This window comes from Lactuca serriola, chromosome 9 (genome assembly GCF_051521515.1).
Source record: "Lactuca serriola cultivar US96UC23 chromosome 9, Lser_US96UC23_V15, whole genome shotgun sequence".
Classification (NCBI taxonomy): domain Eukaryota; kingdom Viridiplantae; phylum Streptophyta; class Magnoliopsida; order Asterales; family Asteraceae; genus Lactuca; species Lactuca serriola.
In genome coordinates this window covers 37,069,933-37,089,853 of record NC_136416.1, presented here as the reverse complement: position 1 = coordinate 37,089,853, position 19,921 = coordinate 37,069,933, and the positions used below count along the sequence as shown (strand labels likewise).

The window sequence follows — 19,921 nt, the reverse complement described above, 5'->3', positions numbered from 1 at the left end:
TAGTCTCCTCTGTGTCTAACAAAACAGAATATCAGACCAATTCTCTCCAATATTTTTATTTTTTATATAAAAAAAGTTGTTTGTATTATACTTTATTATTTATACCTTGTAAAATTATTTTTTTTATAATAAAAAAGTTGTTAAAGTAATGCCCTACGTGTCCCAGATCATCATTATATCAGGAAAGAAAGTTTTATCTGCCCTTGTGTTAAGGTTGTTATATTTTATTATGGGAACGTTTTATAAAAACATTCTATCTTTAGTGTATATTTAGTTATCATTAGTAATGTTATAAGATATATATGTTTGTTTGGGTGGAAAGTGGAAATTGTGTAACACATATGTTTTTATATGAATTACGGTAAATTTGAAATTGATTTGAATAATTATAAATGCATAATTTTATCTTATATGTTCATATTATAAAGAATATCAGGTTACCGTTAATAACTTATAATAAGGGTAATGATATTTACCGTTTAGTCACCGAATGTATTTTTTTTACCTGATTTATCATTAAACTCTTTTAATATGCTTAAAGAATATATATCAATATAACCATTTATTGTAGGTATAACAAGTTATAGTGACGATTTGAAGAAAAATGGTTAAAAGCTTAATACATGGATACTACACCTCATTTTAAAAGCTTACATGGATATTACGAGAATTCTATTTCATTAGGCTTATTAAATTATGGCACAACTCTACATCCCCTCTACATCCGTCTATGATTTCCTTGTAACAACCAAAAACTTGGATTTGGATGTTTAGAAAGTAAGAAAGAAGTGAACAAGTGAGAAAAATACAAGAAAATTTAATAAGTGACAGTTGGTCAAAAAGCGTAATTTGATCATTTTACATTACCACCAAAGGAAAAAAATTACAATACGATAGTTAGCACTTTTATGTATGTTAATAGAAGTCAACTAATTCATTGGAAATAAATTTTATAGAAATAAGGGCAAATAAGAAGAATTGTGAAAAATAAAATTTCACATAAATGATGAAAGTAGCAACTTTAGAGCTTTGGTAGACTAATCTTGTATCTCTAGATATGTAGACATTCACATCTATCCTATCCTGCTCAAGGTCATCAAGATCAAAATGATTCATTCCTTTGTGACTCACACAACAATAATGACCATAGCACTTAGCTTCCTATTTTTCAATCTCATGCCAAATATATTTTATCCTAATCTATTTTATCATTTCTTAGTCTTGCATGGGATGAATCTTCTCCCGCTTCTGTTTTGTGCAATACATATTGAAATAAATGGATTTTATTTTTTATCTTGTTATTTTGTTTAAATTTATAGTTACAATACGTCCAACATTGCAAAGCTCGAGTTTGCAGCACTTGAAGTTAGTGAGAAAAACTATGTGTCATGGATGATAGATGCAAAAATGCATCTTGAGTCTATGGGAATCTCAAATGCTATATATGAATTTAATAACTTTTTGGCACAAGACAAGGTGAAAGCACAAGTTTTCCTTTGTAAGCATATTGATGAAATGTTGAGATTTGAATATCTTGATATTACTAATCCAAGTATTCTCTGGAATCTATTGAAAGAAAGATTTGATCATCAAAAGGAAGTTATACTTTTAAATGCTAGAGATGCATGGAGAACACTAAGGTTTCAAGACTTCAAGAAAGTAAATGAGTACAACTCAACTTTGTTCATAATATGTTCACAACTCAAGTATTGTGGACAAGAAGTTACTTATGAAGATATATTGGAGAAAACTTACTCCACGTTTCATGCAACAAACATTACCTTGATGCAACAATATCGGTTGCGAAAGTTCACAAGATATTTTGAACTGAATGCATGCCTGCTTGTTGCAGAGCAAAATAATGAGCTCTTGATGAAAAACCATGAATCTCGTCCAACGGGATCAGTAGCACTTCCTGAAGAAAATGCTACAAATACTAATGGTCATTGAAACAATACACGTGAACGAGGGTGTGGTCGTGGTCGAGGACGAGGCCATGACTATTTTAATCGAAACCAAATCCATAATCATAACCACAATTCTGGTTATGGACAAGGTAATAATCGTGGTCGTGACCAGAAAAGGAGTAATTACCAATCTTCACAAAGAAGCAATGTCCATACACAAGACAAGGCCAAAGTAGCAAGGCATGATGCTGGGACATCACAGAAATCTGATGGTTCATGTTATAGATGTGGTAGCACAGGCCATTGGTCAAGGACCTGTCGCACATCTGCACATCTTTGTCAACTAAGAGTCCATTAAAGGAAAAGGAAAAGAAAAAACCTCATTGATAATGTTAAATGCATTCCGCTAACTATTCTGATTTCTACAATGACATGGAAGACATAAACCAAAAATTTCTATTATTGTTCTAGTAAACCTGTTTTTCCATCCTTTGTTTTTCATGTAATGTCTTTCCTACAATAAATGAACTTTCTTTATAATAATTATTTTGATTATGTTTTTTTGGCTTATTAACAACTAGGTGTGACACCCATGTATTACATGGGTTTATTTATAAAAAAAAAAATATATGAAATTTTAATAATTTAAAAAGTTTGAATTTATAAGAAAAATGAGAAATTTTTTGAATTATTAAAATTAATGAGGCTTTAATGTATTGAATACATTACATATATAAACCCTTTCTAATAAATACCTTACATATATATTACCTTACATATTAAATGTGAAATTTGAATTTAATAAAATGAAAAATACAATAAAGTGACAAGTGGAAAATAGAAAATTTAAAAATTCTAGAAAATACCATGTGTTCAAATAAAAGAGAAGAGGACATGTGGCAAAAAATTTTCATTTATTATAGTAGATGATGCGAAGAATAATTGAGAATACGCATGGGCCCCCATTGAAGGACCAGAAGTTCCCTCAATCTAGTAGTATAAGACCATGTAGATCTTGTTCCGTTGGAAAGTTAATTATAAAACATTCTCCAACGAAAGTTGAAAGGGAATCACCTAAATTTCTAGAAAGAATTCAAGGTGATATATATAGACCAATTCATCCACCGTCTGGACCATTTGAATACTTTATGGTCCTAATAGATGCATTCAGTAAATGGTCTCATGTTTGCCTATTATCAACTTGTAATATGGCATTTACAAAGTTTATTACTCAAATTATTAAATTAAGAGCACATTTCCCTCATTAATTATACTATCAAACAGGCGAGACTTGATAACGCTAGTGAATTTACTTTACAAGCATTTAATGGCTATTATATGTCTGTAGGAATTGTTGTTGAACATCCAATTGCTCATGTACACACACAAAGTGGTTTAGCTGAATCACTGATTAAACGTCTCCAGCTAATAGAGAGACTATTGATAATGAGGACCAAACTTTCTGCTTCTGTTTGGGGCCATGCAATCTTACATGCTGGATCATTAATACGCAGGAGACCAAATTCGTATAATGTATATTCTCCCCTACAACTTTCTTTTGGTCAAGAGCCAAATATATCCCATTTGCAAATTTTTGAGTGTGCAGTATATGTCCCCATTACACCACCACAACGGAAAAAAAATGTTTCCTCAAAGAAGGTTGGGAATATATGTTGGTTAGGAGTCAGTCTCTATTATAAGATATCTTGAACCTTTAACATGCAACGTTTTCACAGCACGCCTAGCTGATTGCCAATTTGATGAGGCAAATTTCCCATCATTAGGAGGAGAAATGTAACACCCTTAAAAATACAACCCGGAAATTTCATTTTTAAGTTTAACAATCATAAAATAAACCATATTGTTTTTCCCAAAACCATGTAAACATAAAATAGTTTAGTTGTGCAATCCAACGATACATATAAAATCATCATCAGGGTCATAATTCCAACATCACTAATGCGGAAAATCATGGTGTGATGCGATGCGATCAAGCCGACCCTTTCCACTTTGAGTTGGAAGTACCTGAAACCAAAACTAAAAACCGTAAGCACGAAGCTTAGTGAGTTTCCCCCACCATACCACATACAAATCATAAACATACTGTCAAGCATATCTAGGTGCCTGACCTACCCTGATGAGCATACCTAGGTGCTCAACCTACACATGTCAGACATACCAGGGTGTCCGACCTACCCCTGTCAGGCATACATGGGTGCACGACCTACCCATTGGTTTTATTCCAACTGATTACGGGGTCTATTTCACCCCTACCACTACCACATAAATCATATATATTATACATAAGCATCAAACAATACATACCACCTTAATAATTATCACAAAGACAATTAGTAAGTCATATCAATACTAGTGGGCCGGCATTTGTGCATTCGACCTCACTGTGTATGCCGAAATCGTACTCCTCAGCTGGCTCGTAACTGCTCTCCCTAAAGCATAATAAATTCCTTAGTCACTCATTGGGCCCTAATAGAACTCCCTTATGGCCCAAACTTCTAATTCATGTCCCAAGGTAAGGTTTCCTAATCCTTAGCCTATTGGGCCTCTTTTTCCTGAGGCCTAACTCTTAATTAAATTAAGGCCCAAGTCCATCCATTTAAGCTTCAAGGCCCAATACCATATATCCTAAGTCAAGGCCCAGAAGCCTTACTCCATAGTAGGTCATGAGGCCCAACATGCTAAGGCCCAAATACCCATTTGACCACTCTGCATGCGTACGTGCAACGTTCTTGGTACGTATGCCCACCGTACACTAGTCTTGACCACTAGGGGGTTCCTTAGAACTCCTTTGAGACTTAATCCATTAATTCCTAATGTCCAAAACATAGATCCAGGTCCTATAAGACGTCCTAGACCAAAAGTTACAAACTTTATGTCTTTGCATGCATGGATGGGGGTTAACACATGATTTAAGTCCTTAAACACACTTTGTAACCATCTAGCACTTGATGGGTTGTATCTTAACCATCAAGGCCCAATTTTTTTGCTCTAAATGCTTCCAAGAACTCAAAAGGACAACTCTTATGGGCTGGAACTACCAGAAACAAGACATCTAAACTATGGAGTCAAATGTCACATAAAACACCCCAAAACTACAACTAAGCATGAAATGGTCAAGTTTGAAGCTTGATACCTCAAATGAGCCAGAAAAGATGCTAAAATCCAAGATCTAAAACTCCTCTCACGTTCTTGCTCCTTCTTCTAACTTCCTCTTCTTCAAAACCACCAAAAATCACCTAAAAGTGCACCAAATTAGCTCATAAAGCATGCAAGAGGTTTAGGGTTTGATTTTTACTATTTAGGGACAATGGAGGCTGAGGGAATGAGGTTTGGGATGGAGTTAATGTCTTTATATATGGTGCAAACCCTAAAATTTAGGGTTTACAACTGGACATGTTATGGCCAACATACGCTTAGGTACGCCCAACGTACGCAAGGCTTCCCCCCTGCTTCGCGCCTCAATCGTGTACGCCGTGTGTACACTAGGTAAACCCAGCGTACGACCTTTCTCCAAGTTACAATATATTATACTTAATTAAATCGAAGGGAAATACCTGGTGAATTGGATGTTACAGGAAAAGAAGATTATAGAAAATGATGTTTCATGACATGAGTCTTCTTTATCATATCTTGACTCTCGCACAAAGCAATGTGAAATGGAAGTTCAAAAGATAATGCAATTCCAGGTAATGGCAAATCAATTGCATGATGCATTTAATGACACGAAAAGGGTGACTAAATCATATACACCGGTTGTCAATGTTCCAGATCGAAAAGAAATTCCATACGGAAAATGTAATGATAAAGTCACTCAAGAGTCTAAAACACACCTGAAGCGTGGAAGACCATTTGGTTATAAGGATAAGAACCCACTGAAAAGAAGAGGAGTAGAAAATGCACTAGATTATGAGTAAAGTGTTCCTAAAGAAACACGAAATATCAAAATTCCCCCCAGGAAAGGGAGATGTTGCACTAAATTATGGTCAAACAAATAGAATATGTGACCAAAATGAAACTGATAAATATAATTACAATATTTTATTATTCAGTTGCATGTGATATTATGAATGATGATCATGAACCACAATCTGTCATTGAATGTCAATGAAGAAATGATGGGGTAGATGGAAGGAGGCTATACAAGTTGAAATTGTAAGATACAAGGCTAGGCTATAGATGGATCTTTGTATGAAACCATTATGGTATAGATGGATCTTCGTATGAAAAAGAAATAAGAAAGAAGATGAAACATCCCAAAAATGCAAGCCAAAACTTTCATTTTTAAATCATTAATAAAACCATAAATCATCCATCATCATGTAACGCCCGTTTTTCTAGGCTAGGCATTAATGATGATGTTATAGTTTAGGTTAACCTTTGTAACCCGTCTTGAAATAATAAAGATGTATTATTTGAGTATTATATCTTTTGTGCTTAATTGTGTGGCTTAAATGAATTAATGATAAAAATAAGCGTCAAAATAAAATGTTAGATAAACCCGATATCTATTAGGGATATGGTAGTGGTCGTGGCAAGGTTTCCGAATATATAAAGAATGTCGAAATCCGAGTTATAACGAAGAAGTTATGACATGTCGAAATTTCGCGACAGAACCAGCGCGACACTACGTGACGTAAATAGTGAATTTACGATAGAGCGATATTTAGCCTTAGTGATCTAAATGGAAGTCGTAGAATAAGTTAAACTGAGAGTGCGCATAAGAAGAACGTCTAAATCTGACTTCGTATGAGGAAGTTACGATTTTTCGAAGTTTCGACTTAGCAGTATGCATCCCAAATCTCGAAATAGAGATCGAGTAATATTTGGCCGAAACAATCTAAACAAGAATCGAAGATCTCGTCGATAGTAGTCCAACAGTGAAAAGACATACGAAAACGGACGTCGGATGAAGAAGTTATGAATTTCTAACGGAGTTTTCCTGTCCCGGCCTACTAAAAATAATATAATAAAAATAAATTCAAAATTAGTCGGCGGAGTCTAAGCGAAAGTTGTAGAGCTTAGTCTCACCTACGTATGGATATAAAGAACATCGAAAATGGAGCTTGTATGCGAAAGATATAATTTTTTGAAGTTCAGGGCACGAACCCCGACACTGTGTCAGAGTTCACGACGTGAACTCTATATTAATGCCTTATGGAGCCTGACAGACGCAAGTTGCGATGACGCATCTGATGACTACTGAACTCACGATGTGAATTTTGAGATTCACGACGTGAATTCAGTATTTCAGCCCTATAAATAGAAATCGACGGGCAACCGATTTTGGTTGCTATTTTCTTACTCCCTCTCTCCCTATACCCTCTCTGGTCATCTTAAAGCACCCCCAAAGCCCCGGTATCATCCCAAGACACGAAGCAAGTCCCGAAGCCCCGATGATACCGAGAAGTAAAGTTTCCGAGCCGAAACTCTGCCCGCGTGAAGCCCGGTTTTTGAGAAAACATCCCGGTTTCACCGAAGAATACTACTCTTAGAGACTTAGTGTTGTCCGATCATCTTCTGATCAAGTGAGTGTATATTCCTTTTCTTCTAACACATAGATACGAAGTATTCTCTACAAAAAAACGTATTATGTGCTTGTATATTATTTGCTTATCTGAAATAATTATTGAATGAATGATTTGTACAGGTTTTAAGTTGTATATAAATGTATATATTTTTATCTACAAATATGTTGGGTAGAACATGGGTAGATAGTGATGTGTGATGAAATAATAATAACGAGAGGCCTCAATGTGATTGTGATCTAGTCATCCAGCAGAATATGGATGACGACCACAGACTCTTTCTAGACTGTCTTGTGGAATGCTGGCAGACTTATAACCTGTAGGTGTTGGTGAACTTGGGTGTTCATTTGTTGTATTCTATCCCCCTCATGGTTGCCTTAGGATATTCATTGCTGAGGAAACCCCTCTGCAGTAGTGTCCGTCCCGATGAAAATCCTAGATTAGGTCCCTTGTAATAGTTATTGTCAGAGGGTCGTAAAGTGAGGATAACGGGAATGAGTAATCGGGTTATTGATGGTTGGTGAAATTAAATATAATTATTTATTGTGGGTTGAAAACCCTATTTTCTCACTAGGCTCCCAAGCCTGACCCACTCAGTTTCTTTGTATTACAGGTAGTGGCGCGAGAGCATAAGTTGGAGAACTTGTGAAGATATTTTTGTTTATAGACCAGTAGTTGTATATAACTATGTAAGGTCTATGTTTTATTTTTTATGCTTTTGTGTCTGTATCGGAACATGACATCCCGAGTTTTGATATATAATGAAAATACATTTCTTTAAGAAATGCTTTGATAAACCTTATTTTATCATGTATTGTTTTGGGGAAAAATTCCACAACTCTTTTAAATCAATGGATATACTCTGAAATTATTTTAAAAGCATAAATGAAACCGGTCTTTTCTGGCCGTGATTTTGGGGATGTCACAGTTGGTATCATAGCATTAGTTTAAGTGAAGTAGGAATTTGTATGATTTCTAGACTTAAACTTATTATGCTAAGTGAAGATTGTGAGATGAGTGTCTGTCATATTTTAGACACGAGCACTAGTTTATTTTAGGAAAGTTGCCTAAAATGCTTTGATGGGCTAAATGTTATATGTTTGCCATATATGATATTATTTGTTCGGATCTATGGTTTGTTGCCAACCGGATCTGGAAACCTCATGTGTTTAGGATTCTAAGCGTATGATTACAGTATTAGAACTAGCATGTAAACGTTTCAGAGTGATATTGATGATTTAATTATCTATCATGATTGAGGATCTAAATTCACCTTATTCGGTGTGTAGATCAAAAAATGATGAGAACCAGAAGTGGAGTTGGAAATGTGAACGAAGACAGGAATCAACCACCTGTGGTTGAGCGAGTACCTGTTGTAGTAGCAATACCTGAGCCAATAACAATGGCTGGTGTGCAATTGATGATTCAGACGATGTTGGATCGTCAAATGGGTGGAACTAGACGTCTGCTTCGGCAGAATAGTGAAGAACTTTCAATGCCGATTAAACAACTCGAGTTGAATGAAGGGCATTCGGAAGGAGGTAACTTCAGTAGGACTGTTGGTCAAGCCAACCCACCGATTGTTAGGCAAATCAACCAGGATGGAGGAAATGATGGACTTGGATGCAAGTGACTTTTAGACTTGCAAACCATCAACCTTCACTATAAAGGAAGATCTGATCGGAGTTATGGATTGGATCTCGAAAATGGAGCAAGCCTTCATGACGTGTGGCTGCAGAGGCAGGTTGCATACCACTTTCGCAGTACGTTAGTTCAGGGGTGGAGCTGTTCGTTGGTGAAACACTTTGGGGAAGACCCTAAGCCCTAATGAGCCACTACAACTGACATGGACAAAGTTCTTGGTGCAATTAAAGCGCAAGTTCTGCTCGGCCCAAAATCTACTGGAGTTGGAGAACAAGTTTCTGACATTGACTAAAAGCAGCATGTCAGTCGATGATTACACCAATGCCTTTATAGACAAAATGGAGTTTACTTTGCGCATCGTCCCAGATGAGCTGACGGAAGTTGATCGATATGCAAAGGGACTCCCATGGGAGTACGCTGTGCCGGTACGTCAGGAACCTACTCTAGAGGCAGCTATTTGGGCTGCCAAGTCTATTGAGGACATGATCAAGGGAAGAACCGCCAGAATAGTTGAAGTTGGTGAAAAGAGAAAGTTTGAAGGAACTGCAGGTTCCAATAAGAAAAGAAAATTTTCGAAGCCTGATTCGAAAAAGTTTGGAGGAGGAAAAGGTGGCGAATCGAAATGGTGTGAGAAGTGCAAGAAAAAGCACTCTGGGAAATGTAGCGAGGATGTGACCTGCTACAAGTGTGGAAAGACGGGGCATTATGCCAATGAGTGTCCGTCCAACAAAAGAGTGTGCTTTGGGTGTAATGAAGAGGGGCACATTTTGAAAGACTGTCCTAAAAAGAAGGAGGCACCAAGACCCAATATTCCCCCAAAGCCGAAAGTAAGAGCCTTCCAGATGACACTGGAAGCTGCAAAAGATGAGGATGATGTCGCTTCCGGTACCTTTCTCGTAAACAAATTGCCTGTTGGCTTGAGGATGGGGAAAAAAATGTACGGACAAAAATGTCGTACGCCGTCTTGTTGGCTTGAGGATGGGGAAAAGCAGTTAATGGGACCCGAGATAGTCCATCAAACTGCTGAAAAGTTGAAAATAATTAGGGAGAGAATGTTAGCAGCTCAGGATCTTCAAAAGAGTTATGTTGACAACAAGCGAAGACCGATGACTTTTGAAGTTGAAGATTCGGTTTTGCTTAAAATCTTGCCGTGGAAGGGACTTATAAGATTTGGAAAAAGGGGAAAGTTAAGTCCAAGGTTTATTGGACCGTTTAAAGTTCTTCAGAGGGTTGGGAACCAAGCTTACAAGCTCGAATTACCCGAAGAACTGAATATAATTCATAACACTTTCCATGTGTGTTATTTGAGGAAGTTCACGGGAGAAGTTCCCGACATGATTCCACTTTCGACGTTGAGAATTGATGAGAACAAGAGGTTAATTGAAGAACCAGAGACAATCGTTGACCGAAAGACTAAGAAGTTGCGACGCAAGATGGTTGAATTAGTGCTTGTCCGTTGGAATCATACGAATGGGCCAAATCTCACCTAGGAGACGGAGAGTGACATGATGAGTCGCTATCCGCATTTGTTTGTTGATGTGTGATTCCGGGGACGGAATCATCCTAAGGTGGAGAGAATTGTAATGCCCGTGTTTCTAGGCTAGGCATTAATGATGATGTAATAGTCTAGGTTAACCTTTATAACCCGTCTTGAAATAATAAAGATGTATTATTTGAGTATTATGTGTTTTGTGCTTAATTGTGTGACTTAAATGAATTAAGGATAAAAATAAGCGTCAAAAGAAAATGTTAGATAAACCCGATATCTATGATGGATGTGGTAGTGGTCGTGGCAAGGTTTTCGAATATATAGATAATGTCGAAATCCGAGTTATAACAAATAAGTTATGACCTGTCGAAGTTTCGCGACAAAACCGGCGCGACACTGCGTTACGTAAATAGTGAATTTACGATAGAGCGATATTTAGCCTTAGTGATTGAATAAGTTAAACCGAGAGTACGCATAAGAAGAACGTCTAAATCTAACTTCGTATGAGGAAATTATGATTTTTCGAAGTTTCGACTTAGCAGTATGCAACCCAAATCTCGAAATAGAGATCGAGTAATCTTTAGCCGAAACAATTTAAACGAGAATCGAAGATCTCGTCGATAGTAGTCCAACAGTGAAAAGACAGACGAAAACGGACGTCGGATGAAGAAGTTATGAATTTCTAACAGAGTTTTCCTGTCCCGGCCTACTAAAAATAATATAATAAAAATAAAGTCAAAATTAGATGACAGAATCTAAACAAAAGTTGTAGAGCTTAGTCTCACCTACGTGTGGATATAAAGAACATCGAAAATGGAGCTAGTATGGGAAAGATATGAATTTATGAAGTTCGAGGCACGACCCCAACACTGTGTCAGAGTTCACGACATGAACACAGTGTTCACGATGTGAACTCAGTATTGATGCCTTCTGGAGCCTAACAGACGCAAGTTGCATTGACACACCTGATGACTACTGAACTCAAGACGTGAATTTTGAGATTCACGACGTGAATTCAGTATTTTAGCCCTACAAATAGAAATCGAAGGGCAACCGATTTTGGTTGCTATTTTCTTACTCCCTCTCTCCCTATACCCTCTCTAGTCATCTTAAAGCACCCCGAAGCCTCGGTATCATCCCGAGACCCGAAGCAAGTCCCGAAGCCCCGAGGATCCCGAGAAGTAAAGTTTCCGAGCCGAAACTCTACCCGCGTGAAACCCGGTTTTTTAGAAAACATCCCGGTTTCACCGAAGAATACTACTCTTAGAGACCTAGTGCTGTCCGATCATCTTCTGATCAAGTGAGTGTATATTCCTTTTCTTCTAACACATAGATACGAAGTATTCTCTACAAAAAAACGTATTATGTGTTTGTATATTATTTGCTTATCTGAAATAATTATTGAATGAATGATTTGTACAGGTTTTAAGCTGTATATAAATGTATATATTTTTATCTACAAATATGTTGGGTAGAACATGGGTGTATAGTGATGTGTGATGAAATAATAATAACACGAGGTCTCAATGTGATTGTGATCTAGTCATCCAGCAGAATATGGTTGCCGACTACAGACTCTTTCTAGACTGTCCTGTGGAATGCTGGCAGGCTCATAACCTGTAGGTGTTGGTGAACTTGGGTGTTCATTTGTTGTATTCTACCCCCCTCATGGTTGCCTTAGGACATTCATTACTGAGTAAACCCCTCTGCAGTAGTTTCCGTCTCGATGAAATTCCTAGATTAGGTCCCTTGTAATAGTTGTTGTCATAGGGACGTAAAATGAGGATAATGGGAATGGGTAATCGGGTTATTGATGGTTAGTGAAATTAAATATAATTCTTTATTGTGGGTTGAAAACCCTATATGCTCACCAGGCTCCCAAGCCCGACCCACTCAGTTTCTTTGTATTATAGGTAGTGGCACGAGAGCATAAGTTGGAGAACTTGTGAAGATATTTTTGCTTATAGACTAGTAGTTGTATATAACTATGTACGGTCTATGTTTTATTGTTTATGCTTTTGTGTCTGTATCGGAACATGACATCCTGAGTTTTGATATATAATGAAAATACATTTCTTTAAGAAATGCTTTGATAAACCTTATTGTTTATGGCTTGTACGCTATGCGTACTGGGTGGTACATCCAACATACTACCCTGTTAAGCTACTTTTCCCATTAAGCACTTAATACTCAACTCTAGAGGCTATAACTATAGATCCAAGTCCTTTTCAACGTCCTAATCCATAAATTCCACCACTTGGTGGCTTGCAACCCACAAAATGAGCCCAAACATAGAATAATAGCAACTAACTCCATAGAAATGGCTAAATCTCATGCATGGTTCCATAAAAGCCCCAAAGATTGAAACTTTACTGCTAATGGAAAGCTTTGAGCTCCAAGGGTGGCAACCTTATGCTCAAAAACGAAGTTGCATGATAAAGGTCCATCCTTTGGACCTAAAAAGGTCCAAAGCTCCAAAATCTTAGATCTAAGCTCCTAAGAGGAAAGTTAGAAGCTTTATACCTCCTTTGTGTGCCAAAAGATGAAATAGTTCCAGATCCTTGAGCTCAAAATACTCAAGTTCTTCTCCTCCAACTTCTCTTCACTTCTTCGAAACTTTTCTTCACCAAAATGAGCTCAAAAAGGTCAAACACACACAACAATGGAGTATGAGGCGAATTAGGGTTTTCTAAGGGTGAGAGGATGGTAAGGAGGCCAGGGGTGGCTATAATGGGGTATTTATATGTCTTAAACCCTAAAAATTAGGGTTTTGGCATCTGCTCACGTATGCTGTGCGTACATGAGCGCGCCTCCTGCATCCAATGCATGCCTCTACGCCCCGCGTACACCAAGGCTACACTCAGCGTATGTCTTCTGGGCCGCCCAAATCCTTGGCCCATTTGCTTAAGTCCAAACCAAAAGTCCTTCATTAGGGCCTTCCCCTAAAGCCCAACTAAATATTCTAGTCCATAATCATTCTTGGATGGCCCATTATTGGCCCAATTACCAATTACCCAATTGAAAAGCCCAAATCAAGGCCCATGTGACATTAGGGTTTCCTATAAAATGACAATTAGGGTTAAGTGTTTCTTACTTAACCCATTAAGGACTTAACACACTAGGGACTTAATCCATTAAGGACTTAACACACTAGGGACTTAATCCATTAAGTCCATTATTGCTTTGATTAATTTCTGCCAATGATTATTATTATTTATTCACTTATTAAATAATTCTTGTGTGTGTCCTGATAATTTCTCAAATATTAGGATTTTCTCAATTAGCTCATTAAGGACTTAGTCCATTAGGTCCTTTACTCTACTAAATAAATGGCCTGGAATAGTTTGGGCTTAATTCACAATCCAATCCCAATGACCCAAAAATGGGTCCAATAAGTCTAAGGCCCAAATACTAATAATTAGGGTTTTCCACCCAAACATGGCCCAATAGGCCCAAAAATAATCTCTAAGCCCATTAGGGTTTGCTAGCGGGGCACCACCCACTACCACGTTGGGTAGTGGTGGTCAATGGCGGCTCACGGTGGTGGTTTGAGTTTCATTTCATTAATTTTTTTGGAACTTAAAATTATAATGCCTTATCCAAAATAATCCACACACTCACTAACACACACACACTAACTAATTCACATACTAATTTAACACACACACACAGCCACACCATGGTGGCCGACGACGGTGTTTAGCGGCAGCCACCACCTCACGGTGGTGGTGGTGGCTTTCTTGATTTATCCGGCCAACAAAAAAACCAATCATTCGTCATTGAAATAACACACACCCACCCTTAAGCTCGGAAAGTAACACAACCACCACTTGGTGGCGCTCGGCAGTAATAGCGATGGTCTTGGGGTGGCAGTGGTGTTTGGCAGCAGCTCCCGGTGACAGCCACCATGGCTGGCTGCCATGGTGATCCTCTTGCGTTCTCAAACCAAACCTTCACCCACACATCTCTTCGTCGACCACTGAAACACGCACAAAAACGACATTGGCTGAGATTCGAACACACACACAAAACACACATTGCACTGCCACACATCAGGTGGCTTATGGTGACCCGAAAAGGGGTATCATCGGAACGCGATAGCCATCGGGTAGAGATGGAGACGTTCATGAGGGAAAAAGGAAGGAGAACGAGAGAGAGAAGGAAAAGTTTACCAATACTGGAGAACGTAGAGGAACGGAGGCCCCCGACGTCGGCCTTGACTCACGCATCCGACGATAGCGAAACAACAATGATAGTGCTCTGCTTACTCGGTGGCTCAACTGATCGGAAGAATAGCGTAACTGGTGGTGGCGGTTCCTCCGACTCCAACCCTCTTGGCGGCCGCCGGCGTTCACAGCCAAGAACCCCCCGGTCATGCAGAACCCACACAGAAATGACGTAGCTGTAGTCGCCGGTCTCAGTGGCTCTTCCGGCTTCCCTTATGTCACCGGCAACAGCAAGGAGGTGGTGCTCGTCGGCAAGGCAGCAGGCGACGCCTCATTTGGGCGGAAGAAGAAGAAAAGGAGTTGGCGGCCGATGAAAGCATTCGATGGGTAGAAGCGGCTGCATTTTATTCTCTTAGGGTTGAATATGTGATGTGGGGGAAGGGATACGGGTATATCCCGTGTCCATTCAAACTTCCATTCATTTATCCAAGATTAGTCCCCATTATTTCAAAATCTTTACAATTTAAATCGTAATAATTACCAAGCATACCCTTACTTCTAAAATCCTTCTCAAATAAACTCTGTAATTTACTAAACAACCCCCAACTATCAAAATTCTTCACACATTAGTCTGGGACTCACATTTATTAAATTATTTAAATAACTAGGGTGTTACAACTCTCCCCCACTTAAATTAGATTTCGTCCTCGAAATCCTTCCTTACCATCTCTCACATGCCAACATACTCTAGTAAAATGGTCACCATCCTGGGCACACCCTAGCCCTACTAGGGTAGCCATGACCAATCTTCACAAAACCCTAAAACCCGCAGGTGAACGAATTCCTCTCAACAAGATTACATGTACTCCATCTAAATTCTGATGTCTTGAGATGGTTCGAATCCCTGACAGACCACTCTACTGATTCATGATTGCTAAATCTAATCCACTTGTTTCTCAGCTGCCTACTCAACTTCTGGTAACTCAAGGCTCACACTAGAAAATAGAATCACAAATCTACTTATCCCTGTGATTCACTTAGACCTGGCTAACGTCCTGATAATCCTGTTGTGAGTGACTTAGCATATCCCAAGCTATCTGTGACTCTATCCATACATGAAATCTCAAAATACCATTACTGCTTGAGACACTGAAATTTCTGAAACACTGAACTGCCTGAAATACTGAACTGCCTGAACACTTGAACTGCCCGAAACACTAAACTGCCTGAAGCAGTATGTTACCACATGGTTGCTTCCCAAAATCTATCTAGGCCTTCCAGGTCTCAATTGGTTCGTCAATCATCTGAAATACCGGTTTCCAGCCCGATTGCGGACCCAAAGGACTCCCTATTTAGTCACCTCATACGACTTTTGAACATATTCCTTCTCTAGAACTAGCTTCCACTAGTTACCATGCCACTGAGGCTCTAATAACTTCTTGATCTAACTGATCGAGTCCATACGTCAAATCCTGACGTCACCAAACCTAAGGCTAAAAGTGATGGCTACATGACCATCGGTAGCCTCAAGTCATAAATGACCTTAAGCAGTCCACTACTTCCTTGCTCTCATCTCTATAGTGGCGCTTCTACAATCTTATCACTGGCTTAACCAGGTCTAATCCGTCTGGGAAATTCTGAAATCCAATCCGTGGATTTCCATTTCCTCACTGCTACACCCGAACTGGTGGGTACTATTGTTCTTTCCGTGTCTTATCAACGCACTCACGCTATCTACCAACCTATTGAATGCTACGGCTACACCCGCAGAATCACAACATTCTATCACTGTCTGGCTGCTCGTGAATGCTACGGTTACACCTGCAGACTTACAACACCCTAACACTATATGGCTGCTAGTGAATGCTACGGCTACACCCGTAGACTTACAACACTCTAACACTATCTATGCTGGATCTCACACGCGCTTGACCCGCACTCAACTGAACCCATGTCCTGACTGGAATCCCCAACCGAATTCCCTAAGGCTTGCTAGCAACATCCTGATAACGCGATATCATCATCGATAAGATTTTCCGAACTTCCATATCACACTCTCCTCGAACCATACAGCCACATGGGCTGTCTTCCTTTCAAACAAGGATGCAAAACTTATCCTAGTCTCAAAACTGCTCCCGCTTCTAATTCCTTGGGCGATTCTCCCCCACTTTGATTCAGCTAATGCCTTACATCACACAAAACTGGAAGAATTCCTAATTCTTCTCACCACCCATGACCAATCTGCTAGAACTCACGCTTATCCGTGCTAGGGTTTCAACACCAGCTAATCCAAAAGATCACACAACTTTTTAAAAATCCAAATAAATCTCCGGTAATAACCCGCTAGACCCAGGAAGCTCCGAATCTCAATTGGAGACCTTGGAATCTCCCCCTGCATCACGGCCTTTATCTTGGTCGGATCGACTAGAATATTTTTCTGATTGACATGGTGCCCAAGAAATTGCACCCCGCGCAACCAGAACTCACAATTAGAGAACCTTGCTAAAATTTTCTCCCTCATTAAAGTCTCTAGCACCTCCCTCAGGTGCTTCTCATGTTGCTCCTCACTCTTGGAATAAACCAATATGACGCTGTACTTCCCAATCCCGCAATCTGGGGGATTGCTCTATCACTATTCGCTAATGCTTCTCGGTATGCAATTGGCATATGACATCTCTTAAAAATACAATTCAGACACAAACTGAGGATAACTCAGGGTTACACTTACTCAAACCTCTGGAACGAAAGGCTCCCTTGTGCAGTTTCCCGCAAGTGCTACACCGAATCTGGTCTTGCTGATCTCTTGAAAGCTAATCTGAAATCTACGATCCCCTCCTGAGACCCCTCACTATAAGCAACTGATTTGGTTCCCTCTTACCAATGTGCTCCAAGTCCATATCCCGAACTCAAGCTCTAGAATTTATATCATTCAGGGTCTTGCACCCCGAGATACTCACGATCTCCATGCTATCATTCTACCGCATCATCACTCAACTCACCACCAACTTCTTCCTATCAATATCGTGCTCTACCCCGCTAGAGATAGGAGGTAAGTCAGATCTTTTCTCATTTCGAGACAACGTCTGGTACGAAAGCGTTGGTGACATCTGCCAACCATCTGCTGCTAATAATGGGATCCCTAACCCACATGACAATCTAAAGCCTCACAAACTATGAATTTCCCGAAACATCAATGTATGGGTCTCTATCATGACTGTTATCTCAGTGCATAATGCACTCGACCTCTCATCACAATCTCTATAATGCCCTCCTTGATCACACTGAGGATCACAAGAGTCTGGTCAATGATACTACGCGTAATTCTCAGATGGAATGAACTCCCTCATCTGATCATCAATCTGCCCAACTCTAGAGTCCGAGCCTGATCCCTCGTCGACACCAGAACTACCATCTGGTCTACCATGTAGCGTCACTATACTCGGTAATATACCATCACTAACATCACAATACTCATCCAAACTCGAGGGATCTCACACACTACAAGTTCCCTGGTCTTATCTCAGCCTTCCTTGATTCGAGTACGGATCCTTTGCTTTCAGTGGTACGATCCCATACTACCTTCCACATCTATCCGTACTTTCCTCAAGTACTGCCTCGACTCCACCAAGTCACTTCTACTACTACTGATCTCTGCTACTCTCATCCTAGGCTTGCCCTAGGGAAATATCTGACTCAACCAAATCCAGTCCTCAGCTGCTGAAGGCCTCCTTGTAATGCCAATTAGCCATCACCCGAATACCATCACATGTGACGAGGCTCAGATAATCCTTCGAGTAAAAGACTCGTCCCTACAACGGTTAGACTTAAACAAGAGCTGCGTAATAGGGCCAAATCTAGCACTCTGAGATTATTCAACCCTGATCACATATGATGTGACGTATTCACCTAATGGCTAACTCTCGTCACTCTGAGTCCCACAAAGCACAAAGCAAGCAGCATTCAGACACAAGAGACCACTCAAGCAACTCTATCCTCATAACAAGAAACTGCACTAGTATACAATGCTAAGCTCATAATATCAGGTATAACCTAAACAGGCTATCCTACTGCTGTCTACTCAATACTAGCATGCAATTCTCATAAAGCCGAAACACATATAGCAGGCACATAAGGCATCCTCCTAGATCCTTAGTCCTATTCTAGCTTGTTGTTCTACTGAAACTGGAACTGATATACATAACATAATCTTGTATGGGTAATTTGGGAGTACTTACTTGAGCTCGGCTGATTGCATGCACCACACCCTTTTCTGTTTTTAAAATTCTTTTCGCTTTTTCAAAAACTCTTTTCCTTATACCTTTTCTAAAATTGTTTTCTTTTCTTAAAATCTTTTTCTAAACATGGTTTTTCTCTTGAAAACTTTATACCACTTCGTTAGTTTGAGTTCAGACACACCCGAAAGTGTGCCCAAATCCCTCAAACCAAGGCTCTGATACCAACTTGTAACATCCCAAAAACACAGTCTGAAAATTTCGTTTTAAATCAGTAATAAAACCATATTCATCAATGTCATATAAGAATCATAAACAATGTATGTCAAAATATCATAACAACTGTCAAACATATCAGAGTATAAACATCACAGGCTGAACAAATGGTGTGTGCACTGCAATCTTCCCGAGCTCCTCTTTTGAAAACTGAGTACCTGAAACCAAAACTGAAACTGTAAGCACGAAGCTTAGTGAGCTCCCCCAAACTACCACATACCATACAAACATAAAACAACTACTGGGCCTTGCCCACTGCATCGGACCGAAGTCTGGAAACTGCATCGGACCGAAGTCCGGAACTAACCAGGGCCTTATCCTCTGTATCGGACCGAAGTCCGGAACTACTGAGGCCTTGCCTCCTGCATCGGACCAAAATCCGGAACTAACTGCATCGGACCGAAGTCCAGAACTGACTGCATTGGACGGAAGTCCGGAACTACTGAACATAGCATAGTATAAACATATCAACTAACACAACAACACATACTGCATATTGCTTTGGGCCATAACCCGGAACACATAACACGCAAACCTGTCTGAGCCACAAAGGCGTCAAACATACTAACTACTGCATCGGACCGAGGTCCGGAAACTACTGCTAGCTAAACGGGCCGGCATTGTGGCCTTAGACCCGTTCCTACTGGAAGGAAACTCACCT

The 19,921-nt window shown here is 39.5% G+C and overlaps 1 protein-coding gene across 1 annotated transcript; it reads left to right on the top strand.

Annotated features, from left to right (window-relative positions):
• Positions 1–148: 148 nt before the first annotated feature.
• Positions 149–1,950, top strand: LOC145075548 (uncharacterized). The gene is made up of 2 exons (XM_079021754.1): positions 149–213; positions 1,320–1,950. The coding sequence occupies exons 1-2, from the start codon at positions 149–151 to the stop codon at positions 1,948–1,950; spliced, it is 696 nt and encodes a 231-aa protein (XP_078877880.1).
• The last annotated feature ends 17,971 nt before the right edge of the window (positions 1,951–19,921 follow it).

Coding starts and splice junctions, on each gene's coding strand:
- LOC145075548 (XM_079021754.1), top strand. CDS start 149: ATGCCCTACGTGTCCCAGATCATCATTATATCAGGAAAGAAAGTTTTA. Junction 214..1,319: donor TTATCTGCCCTTGTGTTAAG/GTTGTTATATTT, acceptor TTAAATTTATAG/TTACAATACGTCCAACATTG.